A 19,130-nucleotide genomic window follows, 5' to 3' on the forward strand; every position below is an offset into this window, starting at 1 on the left:
GAAGTAGGATGTAACAAAATACAAAATTAACTTAGAAGCTGTGCCCAGGTGAGTGATGTGACCCATGGGCCTCTTAATATTTATTAATCATATGTTTTGATATGGCTAAACTTTATGCTAGGAGTTTTTAAACTTCTTCACAAATGATGTCAATTAAGTTTAAAAAAATAAGATCAAAGAGACTATTGGTAATGCATCAATGGTGGAGTATTATGTAAGGTGCTTGTGTGATTCTAGTATGGTCCATGATAATTGTGCTTTGTATTCTGTGTATTGTAAGTCCACAGTGATATGTATTGATGAGTAATTGCTTGTCGGTATTCAGAGTGGTACAGTAAAAAGCTATTCTGTGATTGGTTGTCAAAGTATGAACACTATTATGCCGTTGTCTTTCACCTGTAAATGTCTCTATTCAATTTGCAGTTCATGCATGAATGTTTGATGAAGTTTTTTTAAATGAATGAAATCTATGAATTTCATGTATTTGACAGTTATTTTTAGATAGCAAGATTTGATATATTTTTCTGAATGTGATTAAAAACACCCACTCTAAGTGGTAGTGCATGTCCTTAGTATAAAATATATCTCATGAATTTGAATGTTGGCTTTTACTGTTTACATCATGGATTTGTTTACTTCTTTATCATTAATTGTATCCTGTATCAGGTGTTTTAAAATCTACATTTTGAACCATGCATTTTTATTTTTTGATAAAATTTCATGCTAGTGTTTATTTTTTATCATGTTACAAATACATGAATAACCAAATTACCGCAGATTGTTTTTTTTTCTTCAATTTTTTTTATTGAATTTTTAAACTCCTTGCTGTTCTTTAATTATTCAAAGCTTGAAGGAGAATTCGATCAATTCAGTACAGAAATCCTTACAATTGTCATTTACTGCTTCTGAATAGAAATTCGGTCTGTTTAATTTTGCCCAGTCATGCACTTGTAATAATTTGCTTGTGTGTTTGTACATGTATTTTATAATTGTTAAACATCAACGATATGCATACAAGATAGTCTGTGATGAAATCTGTGATATAAATATGATTATTTTTAGAAGACATATCTATACATTTACATGTATTTCATAGAAAGTGCGAGATTTTTAAAATGATTTGTAAATTTTACCAGAATGTTTGTAAACATGAAAATCATGTATTTTATTTTGGCCAAATTTGTTCATGTAAATGTCATTCATTTAAATAAATTTTCAGTCAAATTGTGAAAAAAATTTACAGATTTTTTTTTTATTTACATTTTTCAAATTCAAACATACAAAATTTCTATTAAATTGATATGAAATTGAATTTGTAAAAGATTGACTTTGTATGATAATTTAGGGGAATACATCTATCTGTGTCTGACGCCTACTGTGTGTAGCTCCTCAGTGGTCTGAGCACACCTAATAGTCATGGGTTGTAGTTTATAAGTTATTCACTATTCTGCTAGTCAGTGTTGAGATTATCTTGCAATGAAATAAAACTTTTCCAGGTAGCTAATATGATTATCTGCCAAAACGTTCATACTGAAATGCCAAAAGCCACAGTCATATTGTTTGTTCTTCCACTTTTTGCATTTTTTTGTAATACATGTACCAGAAAATGTCGTTATAGCATTTTACTCGATTGCTATCTCGATTAAGCTCATGAGCATTGCAGGTAATGTTAATTTTGTATCTGAAACACAATACTTGAAAAAATTATAACCTTGTACACCAATGAATGCATGAAAATGAATATCTGTGTTAAGTCAAGCATACTTATAGTTGACTGTTAAATTCTCCAAGTATATGTGAATTGGGCAGCAATACATTAATACATCTCTAAGATGTTGTAAATTATCCAAACCTACCAAAATAGGGGTTTTTTTTTTTTAGAAAATCCAAAACAAAAATACAAAAACAAGAAGTGTCTCATTTATTCTACTTGTACAACAAAGTTTGAAATGAAGCATTCAACATATCACACCACAGGGACAGAGCAGAGAGCAGGTCACATGATACAAACAAAAACCAGTTCACAATAAACACCCTCTAACAATTACATCCCACCCCTTTTCAAATTTTCCCTTCATCATTCCAAGGCAGATGGAAAGGAGACACTGATATAAAGTTCTTCATCTTAATATATTGTATAAATTGTTGGACTGGTATCATAACACATAACACATGAAATTATCATTTAGAAAATAGATACCGGTAGTTTAATAAACACAGTAACCTAGAATGCTATCTATGGACATACTGAATTAAATTCAGTTGCTGAATTTGGAGCACAAGCATTACGGACCTAAAAAATAAAAACATCAACTTTGCCCACCCCCTCAATCTCACTTCAATGTCATACAAAGTGATGTCTAACTCACCACCAACACAATAATCCCAACTTAAACAAAAAGTAACAAATTCATACACACCACACAATGAACCTCTATAGTTTTAGACATTCAAAAATTGAATGTTTTTACATATACTTTGGTTTTTTTAAAAAGTCACTTTGAAACTAAATAGTTATTTCAAAATGAAAGGTTTTGAATATTAGATTCCTCATGCTACTTTATTTCAGGCTATATTCTATTCAGCCTCTGTCCCTGTAGTGGTAAAAAACCAAAGAGATTCCGAGATTTCACAAAACAAGAAAAGGTCAACAATCATAAAAATAAAACATATAGATATTTTTTTTTACCAACAAATGCTGAAATTTACATAGTACATGGTATCACACACATATACAGGCATATTATATAGAGGTTTTGATCAATTTCTTATTATGCATGCGTAAATATGAATACTGTGTATGAATTAAAAATTCTACATTTGAGAAGTACTGTAAAATAGAAACAAAACATTACATTTGGATGCTTGGTCAGAAAAATTTAAAACCATGTAAGTGGTACATTGTACATGCTACATTGTAAGCTCAATTTTTTTTGGCCAAAAATTAAAAAAATAATGTAACAGGTAGGTGCTCAGTACCATTATCTTCAAATTATTTCTGTTGTAAAAAAATTGACAAGGGAAATAACTCAATTTTCATATTTTCAAAACCTCAAATTGCAAAACTGCCCCTTTCAAAATGGCAATTTGCCCCTTTTCAATATTGCAATAAAATTTTTAAAAACTGCCAACATTAACCAGTGGCATCCAAAAAAACAAACTATAAACAATATTTTGGGACCTAACACTTGTCATCAATTTTTTTCCCACTCGCTCAAATTATTCCCCCTCTTCACTGATATGCCGCTTTCACTGTGAACCAAGTACTATGTGTGTCATTTTTCTATTTGTGAAGTTGAGAATAAATCAGAAAACCAGTACAGAAAGTTGTTTAACTTTAAGAATTGCATTAGGTATCCATCTATGATAAATACATAAAGCAAAGATTGTTCCTTCATGTCATGGATATTTTTGACAAACACATAATACTTGGTTTATAGTATTTTAAACAGAATCACTTATCTGTGGGGTCAAATCCACATAATCCTCCCATTCAAGAAGTCAAAATTTTGCTGTACTTTATTCACTTTCCAGTAATTTAATGATTTGTTTAACAGGTACTAGTTAAAATTGAAAGGCAGATAATTTACTATATGTTGTGGGACGAAAATTGCTAGAAATCATCTTTTCTAGTTGACAAAGTAGAAAAGAATCATTTTCATGTAATAGGGGTATATCAGCTAGTATTGAGATATCTCTTTTAAAAAAAAACGGATATTGTACCTTAACAAATTGCACATGTAACACTTGTAAATATAAAATCTGACATCTTGGAAAAATCATATATCAACATCTTGTGTATTGGGTTTTGAACCAAAAAAGAGGACATTCTAAACAACTGTTAGTCTTTGTACTAAGTTATGTATAGAGGTTAGTACATAGGTAGAAAACATGGTATGAAATTTGCATAGCAGCTGTATTAAATACACTAAATTTTCACCAGTGAACAAATTGACCAGCGGTAACATGTTCACACGTCGCATGTTCAAACCTCGCTAGACTAGACAGATTATGAGAACACAGAGAATAAGAACCAAGACAACCCCGGTATGTTGGCTGCAGTTCGCAGTTCAGATTATAATGTTCAACCAGTATGCTTCACAAGAAGCCAATTTATACTTGTAGTATAAATATTTTTTTTTAAAACACAATCAAATGTATACATTAATTGTAAGGCTTGAAGCACTTCACCACAATAGTACTATATGTTTTACATGTACAAAGACTCCTTCACAAGGGGATATAAATCATAAGTAATCAAAAATAAGAAATTCACAAGTACATTTATACATGGCTGTAAAAACTATATGCATATGTATAAAATAGGAATCTTTAAGTTACATGATGATTGCTACAAGCAGTTAAAATACTTCTTAAAAAAATTCTGAACAACAATCCATACTACTTGGTAGTAAAAAATAAATATATACATTTTGGTAAATTTAAATGCTTAAGCTTTCACTTTGATAAAATTAAAATAAAAGATATGGTTTATTCCACAAGGCTGATACATAATGACAAAAAGCAATAAAAACATCTTTCTGAAAGATTACAACTAATAAGTATTAAGTCTTGGGGGTAAGGTGAGGGGGAAGGAGGTGTGAGAGAGGGGGTGGGGCAGTGAGGAGTTGAATAGAACACCGTGACTGGTCGTTGGTTCTGCTGCTTCCTTTCGCGGTGTGCTGGAGTCGCTATTGCCCGAAGACAACGGAGATTGACGAGGGGTGGATCTCTGTTCTTGAGAGGAGGGAGTGAGACGGGAGCTGCTGGACGTTTGTGGGGGTGGGGAGGTGAGGGGCGAGGACCTCAGTTCCTGGGGGGTGGGTCTGGTGGAGGGCAGTAGATGATTGAATTGTCCCGCAGAATTCTGCACGTTCTGTTGAAGATGAGAGATGAACGAAGGCGACATCAGGGAGTGGGGGATGTTTGAGGACATCAGAGATAGTGGGGGTAGAGAGTGCGGGGGTAGCAATGGGTTCTGCATGTGATGAGGCGATGATAGAAGTGTGGTGGACGAGATATTGTTCGATTGTTCAGCAGACATGGCCAAGGACATTTGATCCGATTCTAGTGGCCTTGACAAACTATCCTTGTGAAGGTCAAGAAAACGACTGAAATTAGACGTCCGTGGGTCACTGACAAAGGAGAGCGGAACCGAGCTCCCCCTGGTGGTAGCGGAGAAGTCCTTGTCCTTTGTTCGGTCCGCTGAGTTGGTCATGGAATTGTTGGTGTTGGACTGTCGCGGTTTTCTGGGCTTGTATGGAAGAGTGAACTGACCATCCATGTGTCGGACATTGACATGCATCTATAAGAGAGACGAATGACAGCTAAAATGTACTAAATGTTACAATGGCAATTTATAACAAAAGTTTCAAGTATCTATAAAAAAATAAATATCCTTCATATACACATATGATGGGTGTTTGTTTGTGGGGAAGAGAGAGGAAGAGATTTGGGGAGCAGAGAAAGAGAAACAAAACTTTCAATGGTATGTATCACAAGACAGCTACTCATATTTTCTTTATGTAGTAGAGGGTTTTCAAAAAGACACAAGAACTTCAATTTAGTATCAATACTGCTATATTTCATTGAATTGTTTTAATTTATTTGAGTTACCCAAATACTCCTGTTAGTCTAACCTTGATGGTACGGTTTTTGAGAGAAAGAGGGGAAGAGAGAGAGAAAGAGGGGGAGAGAGAGCGGAAGAGAGAGAGAGGAGGAGAGTACTGTAGCCCTAACCTTGATGGTGTGGTTCTTGAGGCTGCTCTCGTTGGTGTAGGCGCGGCTACAGATGGAACACTGGTACTGTTTGTTGGCTGCCTTCTTGACGTGGTCCTCGTGGTTCCGCATGTGGTGGTGGAGATTGGCCATCTGAGCAAATGCCCGGTCACAACCATCAAAACAACAGCGGTAAGGCTTCTCCCCTACAATGTGTCAGATAATAAGTACAGGGACAGGCATCACAAGTGATATATCAACAATCCTTTGGTAACCATTTGACCAAATAGTTTGCTCAATACTTGATCTAAACCTGATTATTTCTTTTAGTGTCATACATGTTATTACTACATGCTTCTTAATTGCTTTGATCTTTTGATAATACATACTGTATACAGGGTTATTTTTACCCCGTGTCATTTTTGCCCTATTACAATTGCAAACGGTTTAGCCCCGTCTTGAATTTACCCTGGTTAATTGTGTTAAAAGAGATATATATTTGAGATATTGGAATTCGCCAAGTTTCAAATTTGCCCGCTTACAAATTGGGGGCGAAAAATAAAATGGGGATGAATATTTCCCTGTATACATTTATTGCTGTGTAATTACTAATCAGACATGCCAAACTGTTTTAGAATTTCAGTGATATGGGTAGTTAACAACATAAAGAGCATCAGACTCCCTATCCCTCCAAAGTTATATGAATATTGTAATTAAAATAAAGATGTTGCATTTGATAAAGATTTATCGATGATTCCAGGTTATGACTGAATGAACTAAACATATTTATTACATGATGGTGAAAAAATAAAATCTATTCCCTGCCGAAAAATCAATGTTTCTGGGGGTATAATCTCAGCTCCTGGACATACATGCAATAAATAGAACAATACTAAGCTATAGTAAAAACATTAGCATTAAACATTTTGCAAACTCATCTTTCAAATTATATATACATGTACTTGGGTTTTCAGACATCAGATAGAGATTTATCTGCTCATCCAGGGGTTTTATCATATCTTCCAAGTGAAAATTCAAAAGTGTTTGGAAGTGGATATACATATATATTTGTAAATTGTTCATTTTGATGGGTTCTATTTTTTTTGAAAATTCTTCATTTTTATGGGTTCTATTTATTTGACAAAATAAACAATTTGTCAGCTAGCCTCAGGTGCATGAAACCAGCCAAAGTTAGTAAGTATAAAACACACATAAAACGGCATGAGAGATGACAGCTGAAATACACAAAACATAATAAAATTTTATTCTTCATTACACATTCAACAAACCCAAAGATAATTAAGAATAAGATTTGTCAAAAGCTATGGAAACTTGAAGCCTTGGCTGTAAAGTCTAATACATGTACCGGTACATGATTCTCGGTAAAATCAAACAATTATAACATTGACTTGGCTGAAAAGAGGTTGGTGTCACTGTATGGGCATTAAGGCTAGAACTAATTTCACAAGCTACTGTACAGTAGAATCTAAACATTTATATGAATGGTGCATGAAAATATACAAAATATACAAACACATTTACAATTTGGCACAGTCATTTTTCCTAAGTCTTTTAGGCTATGTTTAATACAAGAAAAATTCTACAGCATTCATGTTGCTACAAGTTTTGTTAACAATTTTTCAGTTACCTGTGTGAATTCTAAGGTGTTGCTGTAGGTGACAAAGCTGCTTGAAGCCCTTATCACAGAATGAGCAGATGTGCTTGCGTATCCCAGTGTGCACCAAACTGTGCTGTGCGAGCTGCTGCTTGCTCTTGAAGCCCTTGCTACAGTTTGGACAGAGGTGGGTGCGGTCTGGATGAACCGTGGAGTTGACCTCCACAAAGTGCTGGTCATTGGAGGTCAGCTGGGAGTCATCAGGGGTCATGTCTGAGTTGTCTGTGGGGTGAGACAGGCTCAGGTCTGAAATAATGTCATCAATTTTAAAAAAGAAAAGCTTAAACTAACAATTATCTCCACTGAAATGATACATTGATGGTAAATGTTTGAAGTGACTTTTTTGTCTTTTGGTAGTTTTCAAGTTAATTATTTTGATTTCAGATGCTTAGTAGTGGCAGTTGCACCTTTGTAATTATCATGTTAAAAAAAATATGTTATGCCTACAATCTTCATACCGGTAATTTACTTCTTGATTAAGAACATGATTTACAGTCTGTACATCTATATACATGGTATGGTTTTTTTTGGCTTATTATGTCTATACATTACAAAGTTTTCAACTCCTAAACCTATGTATCTGTTCAATACAGTTGATAACATGGTATCCAACAATATGTATAAACTTATGATAGCGATTACAATACAAGGAGGCTACTGAAAAATGATTCATTATTTCTCTTTTTTTAATTGAAAATAATAATAAGACTACTAGAATCTGTAGGCATTAAGTAAATAAAGGAAAGGGCTTAGACTGTGTGCATTGTTACTTTTCATTTCCCAATTTTAATTCATTTTATTGAATTTTTTTTTTAAACAAAATTAAACTTTAAGATAAAATTCAATATCTGCATTTGCATTCCTAAAACAATGTTTGCGGAAATCCAATACCAAAAAATCCATGTTTTTTCCTCCATGAAACATTATTGAAATTCAATTCTTCACTGGAGTTTTCACATTAGGCATGCATCTCTATGGTAACCATCTTAATTTTATGAATTACTTGTACCTAATAAAAGATTGAATTTTTTACATGCAGCACTGGTACTCATGGAATTCAAGCAAGCAATTAAGGGTCTATTTAGACATGCCCCGAAACAATGCATGGTGGTTTCACAGCCAATATTGGTACACAGGTTTCTAATTCTTGTCAGTTGATTGACTGAATCAAGAAATATTGATGATAGGCATGAAAAAATTCAAATCAAGTTAATTCACAGAAAAAAGGAGAAATCAATCTGTAACTTAGAAATTTTTCGAGGAAAGAGGTTTTCCATTACTAAATTTTTTTTTCTCTTTTCAATCCTTTTTATTTCTACAAGTACTTGTAGGCATATGATATTTAAAGTGAAATATGTATTTCAGCATACCATATTTAATAGTGTGTCAGATATTTTGCAAACTAGGGCCTTATTATAATTGTGATACCTAGTAGATTGTCTGTGGATGGAACTTTTTTCTCACACAAACAAAGCAATTTGTGATAAGAAAATACTTGAAAATAAAATAAAAATTTAATCATTCTCATAATATCCCTTAGTGAAAAACTGGAAACCTCACTTTTCCCCAAAACTAGCACCATCATTTAAGGTCAAACATATTAGTTTAATATTTTCCAAGCACAAGTTCAATATGTAACTTAATTAAAATCTTTGTCCATGAGCTACAAAGAAGTAACACAGAATTACTATGAACCATTCTGTGGCAGTCTAGATCAATACTCTCTATGATATAGAAAGATGTGAGCATATACCTACTCCACAATACTTACTGTAAACAGACTTACAGTAGATTCCTTATATTAAGTGAGTACTTAATTCCGTGATTCTACCGCTTTGCATAAAATTGCAGAATATAACATGTCATTGCAAATGCTGAATTCTTATTACCTACAGTTTCATTTAGTTGACATCTGCCCTAAAAACAGAAGCAAGAATTTGAAATCTGCGAGATGTGCTTCTCGCGATTTTATGCGGATATTCATTCCTCACATTTAGTAAGGAATCTACAGTATTTGTGTACATCTGAAATAAATAAATAAATAACCCCCCCCCCCCCCAATAGCTTTGTAACTTACCCTGTGGGGTCCTGATGTACTGTGATGAGGGATGGTGGGTGTCCACAGGCAGAGACATTCCACCGGTCATGGAGGCCATGCTGTAGGTAGGTCGGCCCGGGGGGTGGGACTGAGGGGGTGGGGTCTGTCCATACGACAGGAGAGCAGACACAGCACTAGCAGCCTCTGACATGTTGTCCCTGTTTGTAGACATTAACCAGTACGTTAGCAACAGTTTAAAATTCTCAAACCATGGGTCCATCATATGGAGGACAAAGGCGTAATCCAAGGGAAAAAATAGACTTCAGTTCACTTGGCGGTAACTGTTTTCTTTAGATTCCTCTCCTCTTGTCCCTTTCACTTGTATTTTTTTAAGAATACCAGGTGAATAAGGAGTTTTCTTAAATGTGTTTTCTATATTAGTTCATGGGCCTAGTCTCACAAAGGGCATCAGTACGATCGGACTAAAACTGGGATTTCTCTCTCATATACAATCGGCTATCATTTCCATCTGATATCCACACTTTTTTTCCTCTCTCGATAATTCCTGTTTTTTACACATTAATTTCTCGGGAGAACAAGCTAGTTTTTTTTTTTTAAGTATTACATAACTCTGACACATCAATCATTGACTATTCTTGGCAAAGAAAATGAAATGGATTCACAACGTCCCTTTATTTTTTTTAATAGTGCTTAGTTTTTTTTCTCTCTGTCTATCAACCCTGATGCAATAAGCTTGTGTATTGATCATGGATATAAATTTCCATTCACTATTATATAACACCATAAAACTTGCATTTTAATTGATCACCTGCTTCAATTAATCCTGTTTTTACTTCATCGATCAGAGAATCTGACACAATTGTTTCCTAGTTCTTTTTAATCAAAACTGGTGACATTTTCTTTGATAAATTCCAATGACAAGCATTGCGAAATATATTGAGAATTTTTTTTTCAAACATCAAGATCCTCTCCATTAGGAAGAAATGAAAATCTTGCCATCTGCTGTTAATGAAACAACTCGAATCTGCTTCCCAATCATACACATTCCATCAAATTCATCTTGTGCACAAGTCTATTTTTATCAAAATCTACAGCATTCAAATTTTGAGTTGAATTTTCTGATATCATCGCAGGATAAAACGTTACATAATACAAAATTTGAAGCACATTCTTCCATTATTTCTTTTGACAGCCTGTCGACTAACACACAAACTTGAACAAATCAATTTTTTCCTAGATCATGTGCAGTTTTCTGAATGCATGTTTCAACTTCGATTAAGAGCATAGCACTGCAGATCAGCATGCTAACTAAGACACACAAATATTCAGACACCATCTCCACAGTATACGAAAAAATCCTCCAAATTATGTAATCAAATGTTTGAATAATTTCCACATTTTAACGTGACAGCTCATTGTCATGTGCTTTAAGAAGAAAAACGAAAACGATGAATCTCCGAGACTAAACAAAACCCTGAACTCCGTAGCACCACTAAAATGCTTTTATCTTCTCTCACTCCCCGTCTTCAAAATAGACATTCTATATGCTTGAGTGATGCTATTTTTATGAAAATGTACATTTCAATTTAAAATTGTCCCAAGCGACAGCTATTTAGATTAAATGTTTTCACTCTGGGCTGCTACATGGCCGATATTTCTACACATGTCACTCAATTTACCTGTTCTCACCTGTATGGAGACACACAGGTATCGAGAGCATTATATATAAAATATCCCTACAGGGGGTTTTTTCATCTCAATTGGATTGGACAGTTTTGTTTTACATTTTTGAATATTTTTTCATCTCAATTGGATAGGACAGTTTTGTTTTACATCTTTTAAGTTTGAATTCATTTCCCTATGACCTTTAAGGAATCATTTGTTATTGCATTTTGATGGTCATCTAAAATTAATTTCAATCAAATGCTTCTCAATTAAATCAAACCAAGTTTTCTTTAAATAGAACCCTTGCCAGTCCCATGGGCCTTAACAGTCACCTGAGTATTATCTAACCCTGTGATGGTTCTGTAAAATAACATTGCATTTGAACATGCATACTCTCATGTGCATTTATCAAATGGATACCGGTATGTTTAATGGTTATGTTGGTATACCTAAACAGTATATAGGATATTGTACAATTCCTATATACTCCTGAGACATCGTAGGGGTATCATGGAAAAGAAGTGCCATTGGAATTTTGATGTTAGTAAAAAGTTTTTCTACCTCCAATCAAGATTTCTTAACACAAAATCAAAAGTCAAGAATTGTTTAAATCCATAATGAATTTTCCATACATGATCCATTGGGTGGGTGGGTAGGTGGGTGGGCAGTATGGTAAATGATCTGCCTCATCCTTGTACAATATTGGCCCATACACAAATCAATTTTTCCTTTCATAAAGAGAACAGTAGGGGGACATTTTGAAAAGTACAAATACTTTTCAACTAAATTATTGATCGATACCCCTTCAGCCAAATCAGGACCCTATCAAGGCATCAGAACCCCTGACCAAAGGATCGTGAATTTTAGAATCCCTTGGGCAAGGAAGTAACTCTGGGGCACTTCCCAAACAGACTACTCTAAATGTACTGTAAAATGATCTGGGAGAATGTTAAGGTTTAGGGTTAGGATCTCAACCCATTTGTTCAAACCACAAATAGTTTTGTTGCATATATCTAGTTTCATGCAGTAGTTAGTTTATTACCCCTAGAGTCATCTCCATCCATTTTGTAACGTTTAGTCCAATACATTTCTTCATTGACTATTTAACTATTTAACGGTAATCATACAATCGCTGAAAATATATAAATATAAGTAATAAGGAATATTAGGTGAACAATTATGGTCGGGCATGATAAAATCACCCCATCCATATTTGATCACCTCATAATACTCAAAGAAGGATTCCATACACCTTTAAGTATTCAGATTGTCTGCTATATGCTACTGCTAATAAAGAAGGTTTTAGAAGAACAAATGCATTTTATGAACAATAAATCCCTGTATTAACACCAAAATATTTATATTTGACTTCGGGGTTATGAAAGTTACAATTACGGTAGAGCCCCCCCCCCCCCCCCCCCCCCTTCATTACTTTGTACTATATGCAGCATGGTTAAGGCTGACTATAAAAATATCAGCGGATTTAAATGTTCATAAAACGATAAATCTGTTACTGCAACATTTTTATGTAAAGTTATTTCATCATTATGTATATGTAATATAAAATGAAACAGTATAGTAAATGCTACTTTGTATGACACTTATTGTGGTCCCCTGAATTGATAGTCACATGACATGTGATGATAATTCTCCCGAACGGAGGTCAGAAACAAATTTCAATATTACAAGGGCATACCCTTATTTGAATTAAAAATTTAAATGATAATTAAATTCTACTTTTCTGGTAGATTCTGAAAAGTGCTGCTGCTTTGTATAGAGTTCTTCTTTTATTAGAATAAATATCAAAGAAATGAGCTCCGGTTGGAATTTATATGACCTTCGCTTAATATTTTACTTATTTATTAATTCATTCTATAGATTTCATCGAAGCAGCAGCACTTTTTAATGAATAAAACATTTCCTTAATTTATATCCAAAAGATCATAATGATCTGTTTAGTGTATTCCCTTGTAAAAAGCGGATTTAGATAGGCTTCACGATGTCAAACACATCCAATTTGTATAGTAAACACTCTAGAAAAGATATAATACACGCTCTAAAAAATAATCACACATCAAATCAATTCAAGCATAATAGATAGGATTCAATGGTATGATAATTGTTTTTAGATTATCTTCTGTTCATTTATAAAATGCATTTTTCCATGTTTAAAAAATGATTGACCCGCCTCTCTACACAAAATATGCGTCAATATTTACAGTATGACGTCACATTGACAAGTGCACCGCGATCAGTCAGTTGTTTATATTTATCGTAGTTCAACTTATTTGACTACAAAGTTGCACGCATAGGTAATTTTTAATGTAGTTGAATGTTTTCGTACCCATAACAATCGGAAATTACATTACTTATTAGCATTTTTGACGACTTGTTGGTTTTTGTGATGTCATAGTTAACATTTCCCATACTTTCTGATCGGCACGACCACAAAGTAAACCTTAACAGTGCTGCGTATGATCAGTATAAACCATCATCTAAATCTCAAGGAGCAGAGAGGAATATTTTTAAAGAATGCATTCACTATATGGTCAGTAGCCCTGCCTTACCACACCTTTGCCCTAAGGTCAGGAAGTTTTTGAAAAGGCCTCCCTTCTTGCCATGACTATAAAACAGAATATTATTTGATAGCCATACCCAGGGGAGAAGATTAATATTTTTAAAGAATGTTTTTCACTTCAGGACTAATTAATACCTGAACATGTACAAGAACCCCTGACCTTGGGATAATGAAATCTAAACTTAGGATAGAAGTCTACTGTCAATAATTAATTGCTACCTGTATATACATGTACTTGGTAAGTTTTTTTTACCAGATGCCTAAAAGTACAGAAGTTTTCAAAACTTACATCAATTTTTAGGCAAAATCGAAGACTTTTCATGAAATTCTTCCAACGTAACAGATTAATATATATCAAATGTGCTCAAAACTGGCTCAGTAGTACTCAAGAGGTTGAAAATGTCAAAATGTTCACGGCCAACGGACACTGACAAACACAAATCACAATAGATTCGCCCAAGTGACTCAAGTTTCATGCTCAATCTATGGAATTTTGGGAAACTCTCACATATCTCTTCCCATGCAGTCAAACTTCATTATCTCAAACAATATGGGACTGTTTAAAAACTTCTGAGATATCCGAGTAATTGAGATATCAAGGGTAAAATATTTAAAAAATAAGGTGGTTGGGAAATACAAATCACTTCGACATATCCATTGTATTCGAGATAACAGTGTTCAAGATAACGAAATTTAACTGTAGTTATGATTAAATTATAAAGGCTTCAGAATTGAAATTCTTACCAAGAGTGGTCTGGGAATGGTTTCAAATCTTTAAACAAGCCATTCTAGGAAAAAAAAAACCCCAAAACTTTAAACATATAATTAAGTGCAGTTTACAAGATATCACATTTATTACTGTAAACGAATTACATTTGGCTGTGTATTCTAGCTATTTAGTGGTTTGGGCGGAATTTGGCTTTCACTATAAATTGATAACATCACCAAACGTCAAACATATATATGTTGATAAATAGGTGCATTGAAAAAATGGACTAAATCAAATCCAGGCTAACCTGTTGAATTATCACATATTGTACAGGCTATACTTAACCATTGAATGCTTATTTTTGGATGTCGTCGATCCTATGACAACCCAAGCGGTGCACACAAATTGAATACGCGCAGAATGATAATTTGTCTGCACAGCTTGGTGTGTCATAGGACCCACGACTTTCAAAAATAAGCATTCAATGCTTAATATTTATATTTTCATACTGATGTCTATTTGTATGAAATATTGTGTATCGCCACTATAAAGCCATTTTCACCTTCTTAGTCAGGGATATGAAACATACGTGGAACAGCCATATTAACATGATATTTACTTAGCTTCCGCAACAAATAATATAGTGCCAGAAATTTTGTGGAGAAAAATCTTTTTATTAAGAAGAAGATATATATTAATGATTGTTTTTCAAAAGTACATATCAAATTGGTTATTTAAGATTGAAAGTTTAATTTAATCTTACAAAACTAAATATACTCAAAACATGTGAAGACGTTTGTATCTGTGCTCATGCACATGAATTTGCAAAGTGTATCCATAGAAAATTGAACGTGGCAGATTTCCAATGGAAACATAAGGGGAAATACACACTGACTGTAAATACTGGTATATATGTTACAGTGTTCTATACTCCTTTGCTAAAGATGTAGGACATACAACACAGAATTCTGTTTCAATCTCAGGCTGTCTGATATCAATTAAACATTTATTTAGATATACCAGCAACCTAAAATATCAAAACATACAAAGGAGAAAAAATCCAAAATTAAAAATGTTTTTAAATTTGAAAAACATTGAGTACTCATTCATTACGATAAGTCAAAGAAAGACAACTCAAAGTTATCAATATCCATGCAGGGTCAATGAGTTTACAAATGGTCTTTTACGGGTATTTTGAATTAAACTCATAAAAAAAACAAATATCAAATTCTATTTATATGGATAATTGAAATAAAATTGCAAAATTTAAGAAATATTGTTAATTTTTTATATTTGAACTAATTTCCATTGAAATAGAAATGATTATAACAAAATTAAATTTAACAAACTTTATATTGCAGTCTATTATAGTCTATTCCTTGTTATAAAATTCTATTATAAATTGTGACTATATTTAAACATCTGTTGGAAACTAGCATTATTTCATCAAAGATATTTCATATACTTGTATATAATATTTAAGGTCAGACGACACGTTCCTCAATTTTGGATAACTTTTTCTAGGAATTTGTTAATGGTTTACTACTACTTTGAAAAGCTTTCTTGCAAAAAATTAGGGTACCTTACCAGGCATTTATGCAAAATACTAGAGTATGCAATATCCCATATAATCTTTGTGAAAATACACTTGAATTGCTGATATAAAAATTAATACATCTACAGCACAGCAAAATTCACTATATTAGAACGATATCTCCGCCGGGGCGGGGCTTCGAACTCACAACCTCTTGAACCTATACGTTTTTGGCAGTGAGCGGCCACGGTTCTTACCACTCGACCATCTAGACATATAACCAAATCCAAGTAAATTTTGATCATTTTTAAAGTAATTATAAAATTCATATTTTTTATTGGAACTCTTTATTATGGGGAGATACAAAAAAGATTTTTGAGGAACGTGTTGTCTGACCTTAAAATCATAATTTAAGTCAAATTTTCTCAACATGCAGATGTTGCCAAAGTACAGCTCACATATTTGTCAATGTTTATTGTTATACTTTCATGTTAAATACTGAAATCTGATTGGTTAAGACGCAGTTAATAATATTTACTATTACCCTCAGCGTTAGCAACGCACTTGGCAACGGGTAACATTAAAAAATGTTACATGCGCGAAAATTATGCGCGTACGGTTTGCTGTAGAATTCACGTTATTCCTATATAAAAGCAGTAAAATTTTCTTAAAAATTTTAAAAAAGACATTCAGTATAACAAAATAAATAGTGCCTGTTTGGGAGGATAACAGTTGAAATTGACACCCCTCGAAAACCATTGTCAACCTCCGCTTCGCGTCGGTTGACAATGGTTTTCGAGGGGTGTCAATTTCAACTGTTACCCTCCCAAACAGGCACTATTTATATAATAACAGCTAGTTACTAAACTTTTCAATGGCTTATTCCATGCATTACATTTTAATTAAAACTCAACTTCATAACTAAAGGTAGATATGGCAATTAAAATTGTTTATGATCAAAGAAAATGACAGAATAGTAATAAAATGAAAAGTCTATGTCCTTTTAATAATAATATAATAATCGTCTATGTATAGGTATTTTATTATTACCCTGCAAACAACATGAAAGTACCTTGGATGATAATGTTAAAAATTTGTCCAAGGTGTATTCCAAATGAATTAAAGACGTAAACATTTCCAATCATAAATCTCTGTTGGTAAGAAATATTTGTTTTCATTCCTTTTAATTTCTCCAGGTACAATCAGATGATGAGTCAATGAAGAAATCTGGAATTTTTTCTCTTTCATTGATTTTAATTGTACTTAATTGACAGGTATGTTAAAGTCGTCAAAATAACAACGGAACGAACAACTTTGGATAGACTACAATAATATCTCAGCAAAATTGAATAAGTAATCTAAAACAAAATATATATAGATTGAACTTTAGTGTCCTAGACCAACACAAGTGTTGGTGTCCCATAAAATAGAGAGGTTGAGATTTAAAACATCCATATAATAGAGAGGTTGAGATTTAAAACTACACATACGTGTTTTTGTAATTTATCAGTTGAGATTTCTTAACTTGTAGGATATAAATGTGTAAGTAAATCGACACAGTTTTGTGACATAAATTTATTTAGTTAATTCCAAATAAATGGTAAATTTCTTATCAATTTTCGAGCAAATGAAGTTTAAAAATCTATATAATGTATCACAATAATACATTCACTCATCAATAAGATTTTATTCGTTGTAAAAAGCTACACATTTGTACTTGCGTGTAGACGACACTCTATAAGTTTAGAGAACATGTAGAAACCATGTCGTCCCAAAAACTGATGACGTAATACACAAAGAATTTAGGTGATTCTCCTAGTTCACGTACACGTACCCATACACGTTTGAAATCTCAACCTCTCTACTGTATATTTTTTGTACATGTAAGGCACTGTAGCTCTACTCAATGTCAACTCAAATTTTCCCATAGAGCTAAAGATCAGCATCCAGGACAGGCATGGCATTCATACACTTCTGTTTGCGAATTCAGGTACCAAATGTACATTTTTCTTCAAACATAATTCAAAGTATAAACAGTCATTCTTCTGACAATTACCCATACTCCAGAACCAAAACATGAGCGTTTGTTAAGAGAGGTGGGTGAAAGCTATGCCTGTTCATCTCTTTAAACAGAATAATGCCAGATACAATTATTTACCATGGAACAGTCATTTCAATTACAATCATGCAGATAAATTCTAGAAATCAATAAAATTCTATGATAACAAAGTATATTTCAATTAAGGATAAATTCATATAAGTCTTAAACGCTCTGTTTGATTCTAAACTTTGATAAAAATACTTCAAAAGATGATATTTCCGTCGCTATCTTTTTCTGTCTTTGACACTGTCCACGGTTCCAGTATGTGCAGAGAAAGTAAAAGAATACGTAAAACCCAGAGTGTAAATAACAACTGTTTTAGTCGAATCACTATAGATATTTATCAATAATAAAGATATCACATGTTACCTGAATAACCTGCAGATCACATGTCACTATATCTAAACGATGTGACAGACTTCTCTTTTCTTGATAATAATGGTAAAGCCGCTTACATCACTAAACATATTTAATCGATATCTTTTCAATGTTGTGGTAACTTCTGTATCTTTTAGTGTGACATAATTATGTGATGTCTAACTTTTCTTTAAAATATACATATGAGTGCTTGACTATGCCATATTAATAAATTTTCTTAATGTCGCTTATGATTTAGGTAATAATTAGGCGTCGGGTTGTTTCGACGCTAAGGAAAGTTCGCTCCGAGACCATTCGCTCTTGATGGATTCATTTTGCCGAGATATTATTTCTGCTAATATTGATCGTCTGCATAAAACTGTAAATAACAGGAATAAATCATTCAATAGGTTAATTGGTGCATATCCTCTGAACTTTTTTTTTGGGGGGGGGGGGGGGGAGGGGGCAAAGTTTTTAATTGTAACTTTTTTATATGAATTTCATAAGTCAGAATTTTAAAGGGGTTTTAAAAAGGCCTTCCGGCATGCTCCTAACTCTCTACATTCTCACACGACAAGCCTGACATACTTTGTCTTCACCAAAATATATGGAACTTTCTGTAAAAATATATTAATCATAAGTATAGTTAGCAAGTCTGTTTTCTTTGATGATTGATACAGTGTAGCTTAATATTAAGGTTGGCATCCAATTAAAGTTTCTGGAACAGATTCCAG

General features: G+C 33.2%; 1 protein-coding gene across 2 annotated transcripts; it reads right to left on the minus strand.

The window, feature by feature from the left end:
- Positions 1–1,904: 1,904 nt before the first annotated feature.
- On the minus strand, positions 1,905–18,513 carry LOC128189752 (zinc finger transcription factor lin-29-like). Of its 2 annotated transcripts, XM_052861490.1 has the most exons (6): positions 18,409–18,513; positions 14,440–14,483; positions 9,471–9,649; positions 7,367–7,639; positions 5,740–5,924; positions 1,905–5,305 (listed from the first exon to the last, which is right to left on the minus strand). In XM_052861490.1, exons 3-6 carry the CDS (start codon positions 9,640–9,642, stop codon positions 4,556–4,558), a joined length of 1,380 nt encoding a protein of 459 aa, XP_052717450.1. In that variant the 5' UTR covers positions 9,643–9,649; positions 14,440–14,483; positions 18,409–18,513; the 3' UTR covers positions 1,905–4,555. The 2 variants fall into 2 exon arrangements, with proteins under 2 accessions (XP_052717450.1, XP_052717449.1); XM_052861489.1 differs by lacking the exons at positions 14,440–14,483; positions 18,409–18,513 and having other exon boundaries at positions 9,471–12,504.
- Between the last annotated feature and the right edge of the window lie 617 nt (positions 18,514–19,130).

The sequence above is a fragment of the Crassostrea angulata genome, chromosome 6 (assembly GCF_025612915.1).
Source record: "Crassostrea angulata isolate pt1a10 chromosome 6, ASM2561291v2, whole genome shotgun sequence".
NCBI lineage: Eukaryota > Metazoa > Mollusca > Bivalvia > Ostreida > Ostreidae > Magallana > Magallana angulata.

What these genes read in the sequence shown, in the direction of transcription:
- LOC128189752 (XM_052861489.1), bottom strand. Translation starts at nt 9,714, where the DNA reads ATGATGGACCCATGGTTTGAGAATTTTAAACTGTTGCTAACGTACTGG. An exon ending in ACACCTTAGAATTCACACAG is followed by an intron (nt 5,925 to 7,366) that starts GTAACTGAAAAA and finishes GACACATTGTAG; the next exon opens with GGGAGAAGCCTTACCGCTGT. An exon ending in TCAAGAACCACACCATCAAG is followed by an intron (nt 5,306 to 5,739) that starts GTTAGGGCTACA and finishes TCTCTCTTATAG; the next exon opens with ATGCATGTCAATGTCCGACA.